The sequence below is a fragment of the Laccaria bicolor genome, genomic scaffold, assembly GCF_000143565.1.
Source record: "Laccaria bicolor S238N-H82 LACBIscaffold_17 genomic scaffold, whole genome shotgun sequence".
NCBI lineage: Eukaryota > Fungi > Basidiomycota > Agaricomycetes > Agaricales > Hydnangiaceae > Laccaria > Laccaria bicolor.
In genome coordinates this window covers 551338-566210 of record NW_001889888.1, presented here as the reverse complement: position 1 = coordinate 566210, position 14873 = coordinate 551338, and the positions used below count along the sequence as shown (strand labels likewise).

The 14873-nt window shown below is 48.8% G+C and overlaps 7 protein-coding genes across 7 annotated transcripts; 5 read left to right on the top strand and 2 right to left on the bottom strand.

The window, feature by feature from the left end:
• Nucleotides 1-558: 558 nt before the first annotated feature.
• Nucleotides 559-1624, top strand: LACBIDRAFT_328565 (uncharacterized protein; the record flags this gene model as incomplete). Its single annotated transcript, XM_001882639.1, has 4 exons — nt 559-633; nt 781-1132; nt 1194-1273; nt 1619-1624. 4 exons carry the CDS (start codon nt 559-561, stop codon nt 1622-1624), a joined length of 513 nt encoding a protein of 170 aa, XP_001882674.1.
• An 831-nt stretch (nt 1625-2455) lies between these two features.
• On the top strand, nt 2456-4543 carry LACBIDRAFT_299727 (uncharacterized protein; the record flags this gene model as incomplete). Its single annotated transcript, XM_001882638.1, has 8 exons — nt 2456-2479; nt 2528-2637; nt 2692-2932; nt 2995-3110; nt 3166-3292; nt 3349-3786; nt 3842-4180; nt 4235-4543. 8 exons carry the CDS (start codon nt 2456-2458, stop codon nt 4541-4543), a joined length of 1704 nt encoding a protein of 567 aa, XP_001882673.1.
• A 229-nt stretch (nt 4544-4772) lies between these two features.
• On the top strand, nt 4773-7009 carry LACBIDRAFT_299726 (uncharacterized protein; the record flags this gene model as incomplete). The annotated part of the gene is made up of 6 exons (XM_001882637.1): nt 4773-5230; nt 5280-5600; nt 5660-5805; nt 5857-6212; nt 6275-6933; nt 6988-7009. 6 exons carry the CDS (start codon nt 4773-4775, stop codon nt 7007-7009), a joined length of 1962 nt encoding a protein of 653 aa, XP_001882672.1.
• Nucleotides 7010-7554: 545 nt separating this feature from the next.
• On the top strand, nt 7555-8534 carry LACBIDRAFT_299725 (uncharacterized protein). Its single transcript, XM_001882636.1, has 3 exons — nt 7555-7774; nt 7826-8067; nt 8122-8534. The coding sequence occupies exons 1-3, from the start codon at nt 7566-7568 to the stop codon at nt 8169-8171; spliced, it is 501 nt and encodes a 166-aa protein (XP_001882671.1). The 5' UTR covers nt 7555-7565; the 3' UTR covers nt 8172-8534.
• A 1103-nt stretch (nt 8535-9637) lies between these two features.
• Nucleotides 9638-11179, top strand: LACBIDRAFT_328563 (uncharacterized protein; the record flags this gene model as incomplete). Its single annotated transcript, XM_001882635.1, has 3 exons — nt 9638-9774; nt 9831-9861; nt 9911-11179. The coding sequence occupies 3 exons, from the start codon at nt 9638-9640 to the stop codon at nt 11177-11179; spliced, it is 1437 nt and encodes a 478-aa protein (XP_001882670.1).
• A 759-nt stretch (nt 11180-11938) lies between these two features.
• LACBIDRAFT_192674 (60S ribosomal protein L20) lies at nt 11939-13016 on the bottom strand. Its single transcript, XM_001882486.1, has 5 exons — nt 12962-13016; nt 12657-12791; nt 12549-12600; nt 12269-12445; nt 11939-12212 (listed from the first exon to the last, which is right to left on the bottom strand). The coding sequence occupies exons 2-5, from the start codon at nt 12788-12790 to the stop codon at nt 12063-12065; spliced, it is 513 nt and encodes a 170-aa protein (XP_001882521.1). The 5' UTR covers nt 12791; nt 12962-13016; the 3' UTR covers nt 11939-12062.
• Nucleotides 13017-13075: 59 nt separating this feature from the next.
• LACBIDRAFT_185252 (uncharacterized protein) lies at nt 13076-14743 on the bottom strand. Its single transcript, XM_001882485.1, has 8 exons — nt 14589-14743; nt 14439-14490; nt 14197-14379; nt 13997-14125; nt 13684-13947; nt 13494-13625; nt 13381-13442; nt 13076-13332 (listed from the first exon to the last, which is right to left on the bottom strand). The coding sequence occupies exons 1-8, from the start codon at nt 14720-14722 to the stop codon at nt 13197-13199; spliced, it is 1092 nt and encodes a 363-aa protein (XP_001882520.1). The 5' UTR covers nt 14723-14743; the 3' UTR covers nt 13076-13196.
• Nucleotides 14744-14873: the final 130 nt, after the last annotated feature.

Genomic DNA, 14873 nt, shown 5'->3' with positions numbered 1-14873 from the left:
TTCAGAATCTTGCTCAGTTTTTCAAAAGACGTCGAAAACACCCCCTCCGAAGTTTTTCCCACGAGTAATTAGTAATTGCCAAATTTTTAGGGTCAAGAATTGCAAATGTAATGTACAAAATTCAGTTGAGAGCTGTATCTAAATGCATCGTTGCGGTCCTCGAAACGCTTCATTGCCCTTTTTGCTTTCGCACAGCCCACTGGGCAGCCTCCCCAGTCAATCTGATGTGATAAGCCGACATCCACTGCCATGATCGGTTGATAAACGGCCAGCAGGACAAGCATTTAGTGCTTCTGAGGTGGCATTGACTTTCTTCTTAGGCAGCATTAGTCAAATTCAGGATTTTATTGTGGGCCAACCACTCGATGAAACCCTTTGAAACGCGGTGGACACGCTCCGTCTATTGAAAGGAAGCGATTGCGCATTTTTTCGGATTTTTCCATTTCCTTTTAAGGGTTTTTGCCAAAATTTCAGGGACCATTTCCTTAAATAGACATTTTCTCAAGAACTGCTCGATAAATCTCTTTGAAATTTGACTGGGAACTTCAGCTAACTAATATGCATCATTTCAGATACTCAAAAAGGAAGTGCTATGTCAGCCATTTTTTTAGTGGGCTTTGCTTGTCCACGACTGTAAGTACAATTATTTCACTCGATTTAAGGAGTGAATGTTAAATCTGATAAAATGCGCCCATCACCGGATTCCGTTTTCCTGTGAGAAATCACTTTTCCCTGAGCCAAGTCTCTTGCCCAACACTTCCCTGACTCCGCATCACTCAGGTAACCGCGTTGTTCTCGCTTCCACATTCAGAGCCTATCGCTTTGGACCGTCTCATAGATCCATCGACGCGTCGTACCTTCAAGAAACAGAAGTACTCAATTCCGACATGGCTTTCTTCACCTCAGCTTCCACCCAGCATCTTGTTCCACGCGCCTTCCGCACCCATACGCAAACGGAGCAAACGCGTTCGATATCGTTCCTTTCGTCGGACCTCGAGCCTTCCTTCCATCCAATGTCTCGCTCAATTCTCCCCCTCGGAAAGACCTCGATTTGATGCCCGACTGAACCTTTGGACATCTCTCGACGTTCAGAACTTCCGACGCAACGATTTTCAGTCAGCAACGAAACCAGGTCAGTTTCTAGTCTTGTTTGAAATATGTTGTGACTACCTATACTGACACATTTCTACCAGAGTTTTCTTCCCCCATGGATGTCGATACTTCCTATGTTATTGACATGGCATGCACCTGTTTCATTTCAACCCGTTCCACAGTCAGCGGCTCCCACCGTAACCGCTTTCAACACGCTTTTCTACGATGCGATGTCTTCTTGGCGTAGTGAGGAGTCCTCGCTATTTCGAGTCTCCAGGCGGGGCGCAAAAAGCGTTGATCCCTCTCACCTGATCTGGGACGTCTTCCCGTCTCAGAGGCCCTCTTTTCTCGCTTGGTGCACCTTCATTCAATTTCTTGAAATGGCCCTGCAGGCCTGGTCCCAAGTTTCGCCGTCTGATCACCCCTTGCAGTCTGTGTATCGCGATCTTGTCATCCGCCACCAGCTCTTCTGTCGACACTGCGAGTCCTGTCCACCAATCATCACTTTCTTGAATTGTTTACATAGCCATAGGTCCATCTTATTGTATAGTGTGTACTATTTGAGATAATAGCTTTTTTCAAACTTGAATTTGACTTGAATCATGTCTTTGAATTTCAAGGGTTACGGTTGTAAATCTGTGTTTTCAACGGCGAAACAGGGTACAACAGGGTACGACCGTGGATGACCCTTACTTTAGCCCAACCCAGGCCCAACCAGGGTGTTGAGGACTTGGCAACCGATTTACGAGTAAATCGGCTGGCCTGCTGCCAGCTCGCCTGACCCATAAATTGAACTGGTTGGTATCAAGGGTCCTTAAATCCACTAAAATGAGCCAGATTTAAGCTAAATCGACCGAACATAATCACTTATGTTCACTTATTCGCTCAACTCTCACTTATGCCCAATTCTGAGTATCACTAGGTATCTGTTTCCTGGGCTCATCCCAAGAAATACATGCTGTTTAGATGCATGTAAATGTAAATATAACAAATCAATATTTAATACAATGGCACCAGCTGGCAATCAATTGCTTCCAATTCCAAGAGCTCAATAGTATGCGAGGCATGAAAGAAGTTGGTCAATGTGTCGACGCGTTGACGCGTTTGGGTCATGTGATGTAAAAAAAACGTGAACACAGCTTCATTGATGAGTCTATGAACAACAACACCAGTGCGGCGAGCACCTAGCAAGCACTGCCTGAATCCAACGAGCGGCGTGTTTGTCGGCCTCCTTTAGTGTGTGTTGCACCGACTTCGTCTTTTCACTCCAAGTCTTCCTTTCTCCCATTGCTTCTCAATTCAATCCACTGAATTGGGGCAATGTCTCACCTTCTCCCCGACATTTTCAACCTTGACCATCACAATGGGCGTACCTGGACTTTCTGAGGTGACGGCTTCTGTAGATTTTGTGACCTGAGAACTGATACCTTTCTAGATTTTGGAACCAGCTCGGCGTGAGCAAACTCTGACCAAGTTTGCACTCACGGAAGGCTTTCAGTTGAACCCCCACGGCGACAACATGGTTCGTGTTGGTGTCGACGTAAGGTATGGACTTCTTTTCACGTCTTCTTTATCAGTTAACTTACATCTTCATGGTAGTGTGTGGATCTGTCAAGCACAAGCTGCCGCCCATTCTCAGACTGGCGAAAATCCCGGCCTCCGCACCATTTTTTACCGGATTTGCCACCTCCTCGCCAACTCGATTCTTCCCGTCTTTGTCGAAGATGGTCCTGGTCGTCCCCGCGTAAAGCGTGGAGTGAACGTCAAAGCCGACAAGCCGCACTGGATGGAACACTACGTGGAGGATTTTGCTCGAGAAGCTGGGTGCCCCATATATCGTGTGTGTATACTTTTATATAGTAATTTTACTTGTCTCTCATTGATCTACCCTCGTGTTCTTAGGCCCCAGCAGAGGCGGAGGCAGAGCTGGCCCAGTTGACTGCCCATGGTCTAATTGAGGCCGTCCTTACCACCGACTTTGATGTCTTCCTCTTTGGGGGCACATGCATGATCAAGCCGTGAGTTCCTGTTCCCAAATCGCTCTTTATTCACTCAAAATGTTTATGTCTCAAGCCCGAACATCAAAGCGGACGGCGACAAGATCATATACTACAACTCAACCGACATCCAGGACCTGGCATCTCTAACCCGCGCCAAGCTGATCTTCATCGCGATTTTGAGCGGCGGCGACTATGATCAGGTACGTTAACAATAGCGGCAGATATCTATTTTCTTACCAAATAGCAATGTCCTTAGATCGGCCTCCCTGGATGCGGCTCCAAGATTGCTTATCAGCTGGCTCAGGGAGGCTTAGCTGACTCGCTTTTTGAAGCTGCGACCAAACTTGCTCAAGATGAACTCCAAGACTTCCTCAACGACTGGCGCAACAAGCTCGCAAATGAGCTACTCTACGACCCACATGGTGTAATGGGTATGAAGCACCCTGCACTAGCCCAGAACATCCCCTTGGACTTCCCCAAGCTCGACATCCTTCGGCTTTACACCCACCCACTTACCTCCTGGTCAGAGCATGGCAACGGCCCTGATACGACATCCTGGGGGCTCCACCAGCTGAACCTGGCCAAACTTGCAGTCTTGTGCGAGAAGTCATTTTCGTGGGGATCTGCTGGCGTCATCGTTCCTCGTTTTTGCATGAATGTTTGGCCAGCAGCCGTGATGCGGATGCTCCTCAATGTAAGTTTGTTTTGCTCCCTTCTCTTAGGTAGGATATATCTGACTAGTCCTACAGCCCATCGATACTCCCGGATCAGTTGATAGGCACCTCACGCGCTCTTCTCTGTTTCGTATTGCACGGGAGAAGATTGGTCCGGGTGGGCCAAATTCAGGTGCTACTGTGCCCGGCTTCAGCGTTGAGACAGCAACATTGGCTCTCATCCGTGAGACCGTTTCGAACCTCAACGAGGACATACGTAGGAAGGCCCTTCAGCAACAACGACCCCCCCAGTACTTTTGGATCCCATTGACAATTCTCAAGGCCAGGGTTCCCAATCTACTCAATGAATATAATGCACGTACACGTAAGAAGAAATCAAAACCTAATAGGCCACGACGGATTTACACAGACTCTGTATGTATCGTGTCTATCAGTCAGCAAGACCCATAGCTAATGTTTCCTGATAAGGATGAGGGCGTTGTCATGTCCATGGCTCCTGATGCTGGGGCGTTGAGCACTCGCGCAAATCCTGCGACAGCCCCCAACTCCGCGGCGTTGGCCTCTCATATGGGTCCTCTGGCTCAGGACGACGAGCAAGTCATGTCCCCGATGCCTGTGGTGTCAAGCTCTCACGCAGATCCTCCTCCCCTTGCTGGCTCGTCTCAGAATCCGCTTGTAGTTGATGAGGGAGATTCGGCACACACTCACGAATATAATCAGGCAAGGCATGGATTGAAAAGGAAAAGGGTTATGCTCGATTTCATTGATTTAACATAGGCTTTCGAACACAATTTCGTTGTAGCATAAAATGTATTTTTAGACTATTTAAGCTCAAATGTACTTGTACCTTCATGTCTCCTTGGATCAAGCTGGACCCACAGAATGAAAGGGTGCTTACTCGGGTAACTGGGGACATGAACGGTGAAGTTGTAAGCTGAAACATGGGGTATTGTAATTGGTAGGACACTGTTGAATTGACTTTACCTCGCTCTCGTCCCACTTGACCATGGCCCCAAGGGCGCGTACAAAAGCATCTGCAGCAGCTGCCAATATAGCATCTGCCGCGTCGAAGGTATCCCCCTCAGCTGTAAAGCCAAAACCGCCACGTGCATCAAAAAAGGCTCGAGTTGCCGCAGCGTCACTTGCGACACTGCAGAAGACCCGAAACGTGCAGGTGAAGGAAGTGACCTCAGTGAAAAATACTAGCAATGCGTATGATGGACATTTTGATAGAGGAATCAGGTTTTTGGCAACTCTGATTGAGGAGAGGCGAAACAACAGCGAGGACATCTGTAGCGAAGGGATCCCAACAGACGAGCTCGAAAAGGCATTCACCAACCCCCCGAACCGTTACTCTGCAATGGCTGTTGAGATGTTCTTAGTCCAGAAGTGCTTTGTGCAGGGCCTCAGAAAAGATACTGCATACGGGATTCAGGGTGCCTTTGCGAAGTACTGGGATACCATGTGAGCATAAAGCTTATTGGATCAGATCATAATCTGACCACACGAAAAGGAATGGGGACAAGTACGCTGGTGATTATCGATTGGATGACAAGACGGGAGAGGTAACTGGGTGTCCAGCTCGAGCACCTGCCGTCATGGCTGTGATCCATGCAGTGAAGGTCAGAGCTGTAGAAAAGGGACATGCAGCATCCCGTAACCATGCCGAGGCGATAACAGTTGAAGAGATGAAAAAGATTATTGACTGGTCAGAGAAAATGTGTCCAGATGACCTGCTCACCTTGCCGGTCAAAGATATCGAAACGTTAATGTTTCGAGCCGAACACGCGCTTATGCGAGCATTCATCAGCTCTGCATTTACGCTATGGACGAGGTATGCCTTACCTAACTCTGAATCTGTAAATTGTTCGGAACACTCAATTGGACTGATAGATGTTTCGAGTTACTTACACTTCAGGAGCAAGATATCAAGGAGGATTGTGTTGGGCCAGCACCGTACTACATTCCACACTTCAAAATTGTCCTTGAAAACAGGAAGGGATGGCAACATGCAAAAGGATATGAAGGTCCACGTACCGGTAAGCAAATTGCCAGTCGTGACTGAGAAAAAACCAACTTCTGTCCTGTAGGTAACATCTACGATATATATCATCAAGATGTCCATGCGATCGACATGAGTACACACCTTCCGAAATGGCGAGCGTACCTTCAAAAACTCCAACCTAACCACAAAGTTGAAGGCAACGATTACATATTCCCGTACATCGCCCCAAACGGACTGATTCATCCTAAACGTGACATGAGCTACGACATGCTGCAAGGATTACTTACCAAGTTCGCAGCGGCAGCTGGGTTGAAAAAACATTACACCACACATTGCTTTCGTCGTGGTGGCGCGCAGTACAGGTTTATGTACGCACCTATTGGAATGCGATGGCCACTAAGCTGGATCCGATGGTGGGGTGGATGGGCAATTGGAGAGCACGTAAGTTGTCTCATCACTGGAGATCTAAGAGCTTCGTTTCTCACCGGGATGTCAATGTCAAGGTTGACACATTGATGAAGTATTTGATGGATTCCCTGCAGAGCTTTGAGGCGGGGCATGGAAATGCCTTGCACCCAATTCCCCTTGGTGCGGACCAGAGCTTCATGGGAGATCACATCGCTGTGGCACCTGTATCGAGTCTGGAGGTTCGAGAGTTCAAGGCGGGGATTGACCACAAGATAGACGAACTTGTGAAAGTGATCACGGCAACACTTTCCCATACCTGTCACTCAGACATGGTCAGCCACACTTTGGAAACGACTCTAAATCCATCAAACACATCCGTTGGACCTACGCGTGTGTCGCACACCCAATCGCGAGTGATATCAAGGGCGGCATCAGCCCCGTATATCTTGCCCGAAAGCCCGCCTGAGGCTATTGTGATTGAGGCTAGCCGTGGAATGTCCCCCGCGAGCTCCGAAAGGGGAACATCATCTGAGGGTGGTACTGTCATTATGCCAAGTTTCCGTCGCTTCACCTTCGCAATCCCAGATCTGGGAAGAGTGCCTGGTGCCTGGCGAAGAGTCATCAAGCAGTGGGAGGAGATCGATCCTGTCACGAAGTGTGCACTGAAGGACTGGCCGAAGGACTGGTACGAGGGGAGTAGCGCCACGGCGAGCAAGCGGAACCAACGGAAGACGATTTTTGATGAGTTTGTCAGGCATGTGTATTCCAAAGCTTTGATTAACCGGTTGCTTACACTGAGGGGCATCAGGAAAAAAAAAAAGTATATGTAGTTTTCTGATTGAATATGTACCCTCAGTAGTTTTCTTCAGAAAGTCAGTAGCTTCCATTGCTCCAAGTAGTGCTGATAAACTCTGGTTATGCACCCATAGTCCAGGTACACTCAGTTCATTTGTTCATAAACTCAATAGCTTCCAATATTTTCAACTCATTTCCCCATAGACCTTGATTGTTGTTCCTACAGTGTCAGTAGACCAAGTAGTTTCTGCTCGAAATATTGAGGTTGCTTGACTATTTCAGTAGACTCCATGGATTTCACCATCTGTCATATACATTGTCAAAAATAGTGCAAACACCGTGAATCGAACCCTCAGCTCCACAAGACATCTCGGGGGTGGACAAGAGAGCAATCTAGCAGCTGCACCATACAACTGTTTAAAGCAACTAAACAGAGCTCACTAGATGCTGTTGTCACATAGCCACGCCCAAATCTGAAGTGAGGACTTAGACAAAATTTCATTCATTGATTGTCGGCGTTTGGCCACGCTTGATTTGGGTGTGCGTAATGCGTTGCACAAACTCCTCAACCACTACCATCATCGATCATCCATGACGCCCACTCACGACCGCCGCACCACCACCGTCACCAATGGCCACCACAACCCACAACCCTCATTGACCACCCACAACCAGCCCGGCATGCCCCAACACCACAAGAACAACGCGGCAACGCCACGTCACCAGCTCTGGCAAGAAAACGAGCGCCTGCAACATCGACGCGACAACGAGGACAGTGACAACGTTGTGTGCCAACCCAGGTGAGCTAACACAACCCCTGCCCCCCATTCCTTTAGTCATACAATGTTCAGGTGCCACGTCGCTAGAAGCGACGTGGCAACCAAACGACGAATGACAACCAATTCGCTGTTCGTCGTCCGGACTGACACAACACAACGACGGTGCAACGCCAACACAGGACAGCGACGACTCAACAACAATACGGAACTACCATGCGACTACGACACGGGACACGGATGTGCCACGTCATCCCAGATGGCGACAACGCATGCCGTCATCACCGTCCACAGTAGACAGGTGAGCACATCACATTGTAAGCCCCACCAGCTCCTCTTGTTCCCCTTTCTAATAGCCACAACCCACTTAGCGGCCATCATAACCACCGCCATGTCACCACCTCGCCCTCTGCTACATTGAGCAATGTGACCCGACGACGATGACGACAACACACGACAATGGCTACATGATGATGGAGATGGATGGACGACGACGATACAGGTGGCGGCAATAACGGACGACCACAACCACAGTGCACAACACGACGAAAATGACCATGACGATGGACGACGCAAAGACGATGATGACGGATGGACAACAACATCAACGACGCTTGAGCGCTCCCTCCCGAACCTGAATGAGGATACCCTGGTGTCCCTTCATTCATGTGTAATGTTATCCATTATTTTCACCTTTCATACTTTCTTGGATATTGGCTTTAAAGCCTCTTTATTAGTGTGGTGTTATTGTAGACCCCCTTGTATTAGATAGTCGAAATGCCATTTATACCCCTAATTTAATTTGGAAGCAAGAAAATTAGTGGCCATCTACAAAGAAATTAGTAGATTCAGTACACACAAGTAGCTCTGGTAGCAAGGTGTACCAGTGCCTACCTAAGTGGAAGGAGGGTGTACCGAGGGCTATCAGGTGCAAGGGAAGAACTACCTGGGCTACTGAGATGTCACAGTAAACTACCGGAGCGACTCATGGGGGGGACTAGACTACCAGGGTATTATAAATACTAGAGCTACATTGACCTACTGACTCAAGAGATTTTCTCCTGATGGGGCTTCGTTTTGTTCATCTTTAGGTTGGGCCGAAATGAGGATCATTTCCTTAGCAAGTATCCAGATGCAGACAAGAGCATCCCGAAGCTCTTGGAAGCCATCCGCTGGAACAAAGGCACAACGCGCTCCAGCAAGTACGGAACTGCACAAGAACGCAAATCAAACTCGAGCTCTCCAAGAAGTTCACCCGACGCGGAAAACTAAGGTTGATTCAACAAGATCCCAGTGTCTGGATTTGAACACGGAGAAGGGGAAGCACATACATCTTTATAATTCTTATATTTCGTAGGTATTTTGTTTCATATACTTCATAGCTATTTGTTTCATGCCATCCGAGAGTGTCTATTACTATTGACTGCTCTCTCAACATGCTTGCTTCAACAACGACAAAATGATATTTTTAAGACCAAAGATCATTACAAAACGGGAAAGCAACAAGAAAAACACAACGCCCGTACAACTAGAGGGGGCAGCGCAGGACAGAAAGGAGAAGGCGACGCCGCAGGAGCGCCAAGCGCGCCTACAGCATGACGCGCGTGACTGAACCCTGACCTTCCCCATTTGGGCTGAATCCGGGGAATCCCCTTAAATCATCCCACATAAGTACTTATCAACTTGAAAGCGGCAAATTTCTTCCAGACTTTACGAGTACCTCCTCACCTCTCCTCACCCTCCGTACACCAGGACCAATTTCCACGAGGTCGGACACCTGGTGATTCCGCTTGAAATACACCCCCTGTTGGTTGCCAAACTCTGCTTCGTTTGGACTGGTTGTCTCCCAACCCTTTAGTGCGAAAGCCGATCGTATGCACTGTACTCATGCCGCCTCACCCCGCTCTTCAAGTTCCAGAGATCCTCTCAATTATCTTTGGGAATTTTTATGGCGAAATTTTCACGGACGAAGACTCACTCGCTGCATTGGCACGAACTTGCAAAGCCTTTTTCGAGCCTGCGGTGTCTGTTTTATGGCGTCGCCTTGAATTCTTGCAACCTTGTTCAACGTCATACCTAGTTTTGAATTCGACGAATCCCGGGGAATCTATGTTCGTCCAAGTCATTTTATAAATAAACTTGACTCTCATTCAATCTAAGGGCTTCCACGATGATGTCGAGCCCGCTCACTGGCTGAGACTTGAAAGTTACGCAGCTGCCATTCATGAACTTCAAGTTACCACTGAGGACCCTTCTGGATTTGATGGTTTTGTCTTGGTGCTCGCAGCGCGCCATTTTCAAGGGCGGCCAATGCTGCCGTCGCTAGTCACCTTGACACTTGACCACCCCAATCTGATCCCTGCCCTTCCCCTCCTCCTTTCCCCGACTCTTCGTACCGTTTCTTTTTGCGTCTGTGATGATTACTCCCTTGGCAAATTCCCCTACCCCCTGCACAAAGGTTTTATGAAGATTATCTTAGAACAAGCACCGTCAATCAACACGCTGGTGCTCCCTGGGTTCCTCTCCAACCGCGAGTCATACCACCCCATTCTCAGCTTGAAAAATCTACACACCCTCATCATTTCGACATCTGAAATACAATCAGGGAATGTTCCGCTCGACATCATTGCTTCTTCTACATCCCTCGTGGAGCTCAAAATGAATTTCCCAAGTGCTTCATCGGATGCGTCACCCCTCGATGTGAAATTCCAGCTCCCCTGCTTCCAATCGCTGCGCTCTCTAAGCCTCACTGGTGCCTCCGGGCCCTTCATCAACTCAATCCTTACCATATTTACCTTCATTCCGATTGAGTCGGTTTTTATTGAGCTCGACTGTACGGACGTCCAATGGAGAACTATCTTAACAAGCGTGGCACAATGGGCCAACACTGTGCAGCGATTCGAGTTCACCGCCAGATCGGGGTTGATGATCATGCCCCGTTATTCAGACCTTGAGCCTTTGCTTTCATGTCATCAGATGCGACATCTTATTGTGAAACGTTATCCTTTCCCTTCTTCACCCAGTCTATCTCATGACAACATCGTTGAGATGGCGACTGCATGGCCTGAACTTCGTGAATTGAAGCTTCAATTAGCGACCGCCGGTGTCAACCTCCGATCCCTAACTCTTCTCACCAAAAAGCTTCCCAGTTTACGAGAATTGAGCTTGTCTGTTGATTTTTCGACCCTCCCGGCTCGCATTGTGAAGCGTCCCCGTCGAACAGGCGAACAATTGTTGAAACTTGATATAAATCACTTCTCTTTAGGCAAATCGGATCCTGTCACCGTAGCGGACCACCTGAACAATCTGTTTCCTTTGGCGGCGATCGACACTATATACACAGAATCACCTTCCTCAGTGCACAAACTGGGAAGGGTTCTGAATCTCTGTCACAGAGCTTGCACTCGGGCTGGAGTAGTTTTTGAGTAGTTTGATAGGTGAATTACAGCTACTACTACGAAGGGATGCACAATATGATAGATGCACCGAAGACGCCTCGACATCTTGTTCACAACTTGAAAGTAACCACGCCGGTTTCTCATCGTTCAGATACTTCTGTCGAGGTCTTGAGCTAGTTTCGCTTCTTTAGAGTCCTTCTGTCATACACGCCGAAGTGCGATGATCTGATATTGAAGGCCCAATGAGGACCAATGGGCCGAGTAATTTTTTTTGTAGACGCCATCGTACGCCAGAGTGGAGGTGACCATCCTCAGCAGATGCAAGACCAGCTGGCCAGGCAGCTTCAGACAGAATAGCGAAACCTCTGGAGAGAAGAGCGGAGTAATGCCCGCTTCGTAACTTTAGTCGTGGGTCAAGTCTTCAAGCTTCAAGGTCAAGAACAGTGAATTTGCATCTGTTAGTCATGTTGGTCATGATCTGAGCGCTGAGACGATGAACCGATAATTTTTGGGTGGCTATCAACGTCCTTGGTAACATGTTGGCTCTTAGAAGTGGCGGGACAGGTTGGTTGAATCAAGCGAATCAATCGTCTTCATTCCTTCAGAGGATGGCGTCGTGAGCGACAACCTCAGGACACTGGAATCGCGTACTTGTTCTCATGAAGAATCGACGGTGAAATCAGCGTAGGTGAGCGGAAGGGAAAGAGGAAACGGAGGGTTAATCAGCAGATGCACAAGGAGATGTGAGAGACGGGCCAGAAAGACAGCTGATAACACACAGACAGGTTTTAGAGGCATGAAGGGTCATATCATATGTTTGCAAACAGAACGTATAATAAGTACTCGCATAATGGATGTCGAGCGCACCCTCAGATAAGTCATCCCATTTCCATCCAAACCGCTGCGAAAACTCCTTAGAAGGTCGAAGGGCGGTTGGCCACAAAGGTCGAGCGGATCTTGGTGACACGGTGAGGGAGGGGGAACCTGAGCTTGGGGGTGAGGAGCTGCTTGATATAAGGGCGGCGGATGTCCTCGGATTTCTCGATCTCAACAACACGGAGGACCTATGAAACGCCTCTTATCAGCCTACACTTTCACACTTAGGGCAAATGACACATACGTGGATCGACCTGAAGCGGGCACGATGTCTGGCAGCCATGTCCTGGTACAAGCTCTTAACAGCCGCAGCGCGCGAGAGCTCCCTGAACTCCTTGTACATGTTATGGGTACCTGAGCGCGAGTCGTATCGGAGCCAGATGCCAAAGTTCTTGACTTTCAGAGGCTTCCTCTCCTGGATCTAGAAAACACAAAAACAGCAACGCGACGGGGCGCAGAGGCTAAGTCAGCAATCCCATTCCGCCTGCCTCTTGAGGGCTGCAAGGGACATCAAAGATACACACAACGTTCACACCAATGATCTCGCCATTGGCCTTCTTGACCTTTTTGAGTTGCCTGTTGGAGATGATCATATTGGGTTGGTGGTGCGGTAAGTGTGAAGAAAAACGTACCTAAGGAAGTACCAGAAGCGCGACTTGGCAACGACCTCGTTGGGCGCAAAGATGCGCATGCGGTAGATTTTGGGGGTAGGGTCTGCCTCGGTGGGCAAGTGGCGGCCGACGACCTGGAATTCTTGAAGACCCATTCTATTGAAACAGGAAAAGTTGGTTAGCATTGACTTCTACAGGGTCCCGCCAACATCATCCAGATGTTCCAACGCCAATCCACCCGATAGAATCCGTTGTTTCGATGAAAAACCGCATAATCCTGAGCCCAACGGCGCGGAAACACGATAGACGAGCGTAGAGGCACTCACGTTGAGGATTGGCGTGTTCTTGAGGGGTTTGGAGGACGTCGAGTGTTGTGGCGACAAAATCTGTCTGTTTGGTTCTGTTGCCCAATCCTATCTACACAGCCACCACTCTGAGTCACCTGATTGAAATTCCAAGCAACGGATGGAGCTTGCGTAGTATTACATGCATGTACAATGACACAGTTCTGATCCAACAACAATACAACATAGCGGCACAGCGTCTCCAAATGAATTCGAATTAGCCTATGGCCATATCCGCAACATCTGATATCTGCGAAGTGTTCGTCGAGCCATTCTGGGGTCTCATTGAGAAAATCACGTCTTTGATTACTTGCGCTATAAGCCCATGCTGGGCCTCGACGGCAATCCTCGTGCTAACATAGGGGTCAGCATAGAATGAATCGGAAAGGCAGAGCACAAACCTGTCCTTGACGCTCTTCGCCAGTTGGTTGTCATCCTTCTTCTTCTCGTCTTTCTCTTTTTGCTGCAGACAGATGGTAAGGCGATAGTCGATACTAGATTCAGATTGGCTTACCTTTTGTGTACCAGTTCCAGCGTCCTTCTCCTTGAGAGTGGGTACATGGGCGCGGGTAGAGTTGACAGAGGACTGTGCCTTCGCAAGCTTCTGGTGCAGATCAGAAAGCTGTGACACAGAATACGCCCTATTCTATTAGGGGTCAGCATTCTTCTCCGAAGCTTATATATCGGATACAGCCAACGCTCACCGAAATCAGCGGGCTCTGGCTCAACGTGTTCACCCAATACTTGTTCCACAACAACGCCAACAATTCGTTATCTAAACTCGACTTGAAAATCTCCACGTCGACCTGGTAGTACTGATTCGCATGGACACCGAAGTCTTCAATCTTGCTCAACGGGATTGACTGATACTCCGATGCAGATGCGTTTGTTGGGGTGTAGTTTTCGGGGTACGTCCGGAATGCGCCAATATCGACCTTTCCCGCAGAGATGGTGCGATTTGGATCGATCTGCACAAAATGAGGTGAAAGATAGTGTTACCACAAAGAACAGACGCACGACGACCGCCAAGAACGGATCCTGGAACTTCTGGTTGTTCATCTGGGTGTTCACATCGATACCGGAAAGCCAACATCCGTATCCAGGATGGGAGTGGTACCACCCGATAGCGTTCTCCAACCTCCCTGCCTGAAACATGGAAGAATGAGAAGGGGTGCGAAGGCGAAGGATAGATTAAAGGGAAGCGGGGCAGTACACACCTTCTCACTGCCTTGGATATACTCCACCATGTATTCGTTGGCCTCACTAGCCGCATTGACGCGAGTCTCAGTTCCTTGTACGGGCAGCGCAAACGAGTCCATGATGACGATCGAGTTCCCAACCACCTTCCCCTGCATGAGCCCCATAATCTCGTGTGGTACCCCCGACCGAGCATGAATCACCTGCGAGCCACCATATCAGCTTTATCCCATCGTCATGGCTTAAGTGTCATGCCACACACCATCTTGATCAGCGCGACTGCAGAGATTTTGCAGGACTTAAAGTAGTGTGGGCTAGGACACGAAAAGGCTGGTAAGCTCTCAAATCGATCTCCATCGCCCGGCGCCAGCAAGGTGGGTGGGTGATGATTTGAGGGTGAGAAGGTACGCACTCTTTCGTCCAAGGAGCCTCTTGATTGATCCGCCTGTTAGCCTCAGCATCGAATCGGTAAATTTCATCTTGAGGGGTGACTTCTAGGATGTCGTTGGTGAGAGAGAACGTCTTGAGCGCTGTGCTCGACGACATCGTCGCGGTCGTCGGAGCAGTTTCGCGCGTTGGTGATTGTGGGCGATGCTAAGCGAGCTGTTTGTTCGCGGCGTCTGGGTCAAACACAGATGTGACTCTACCCATTTTCTTGACTTTCCACAACCACCAAATGGAGGCTTCTTCTGGCAAA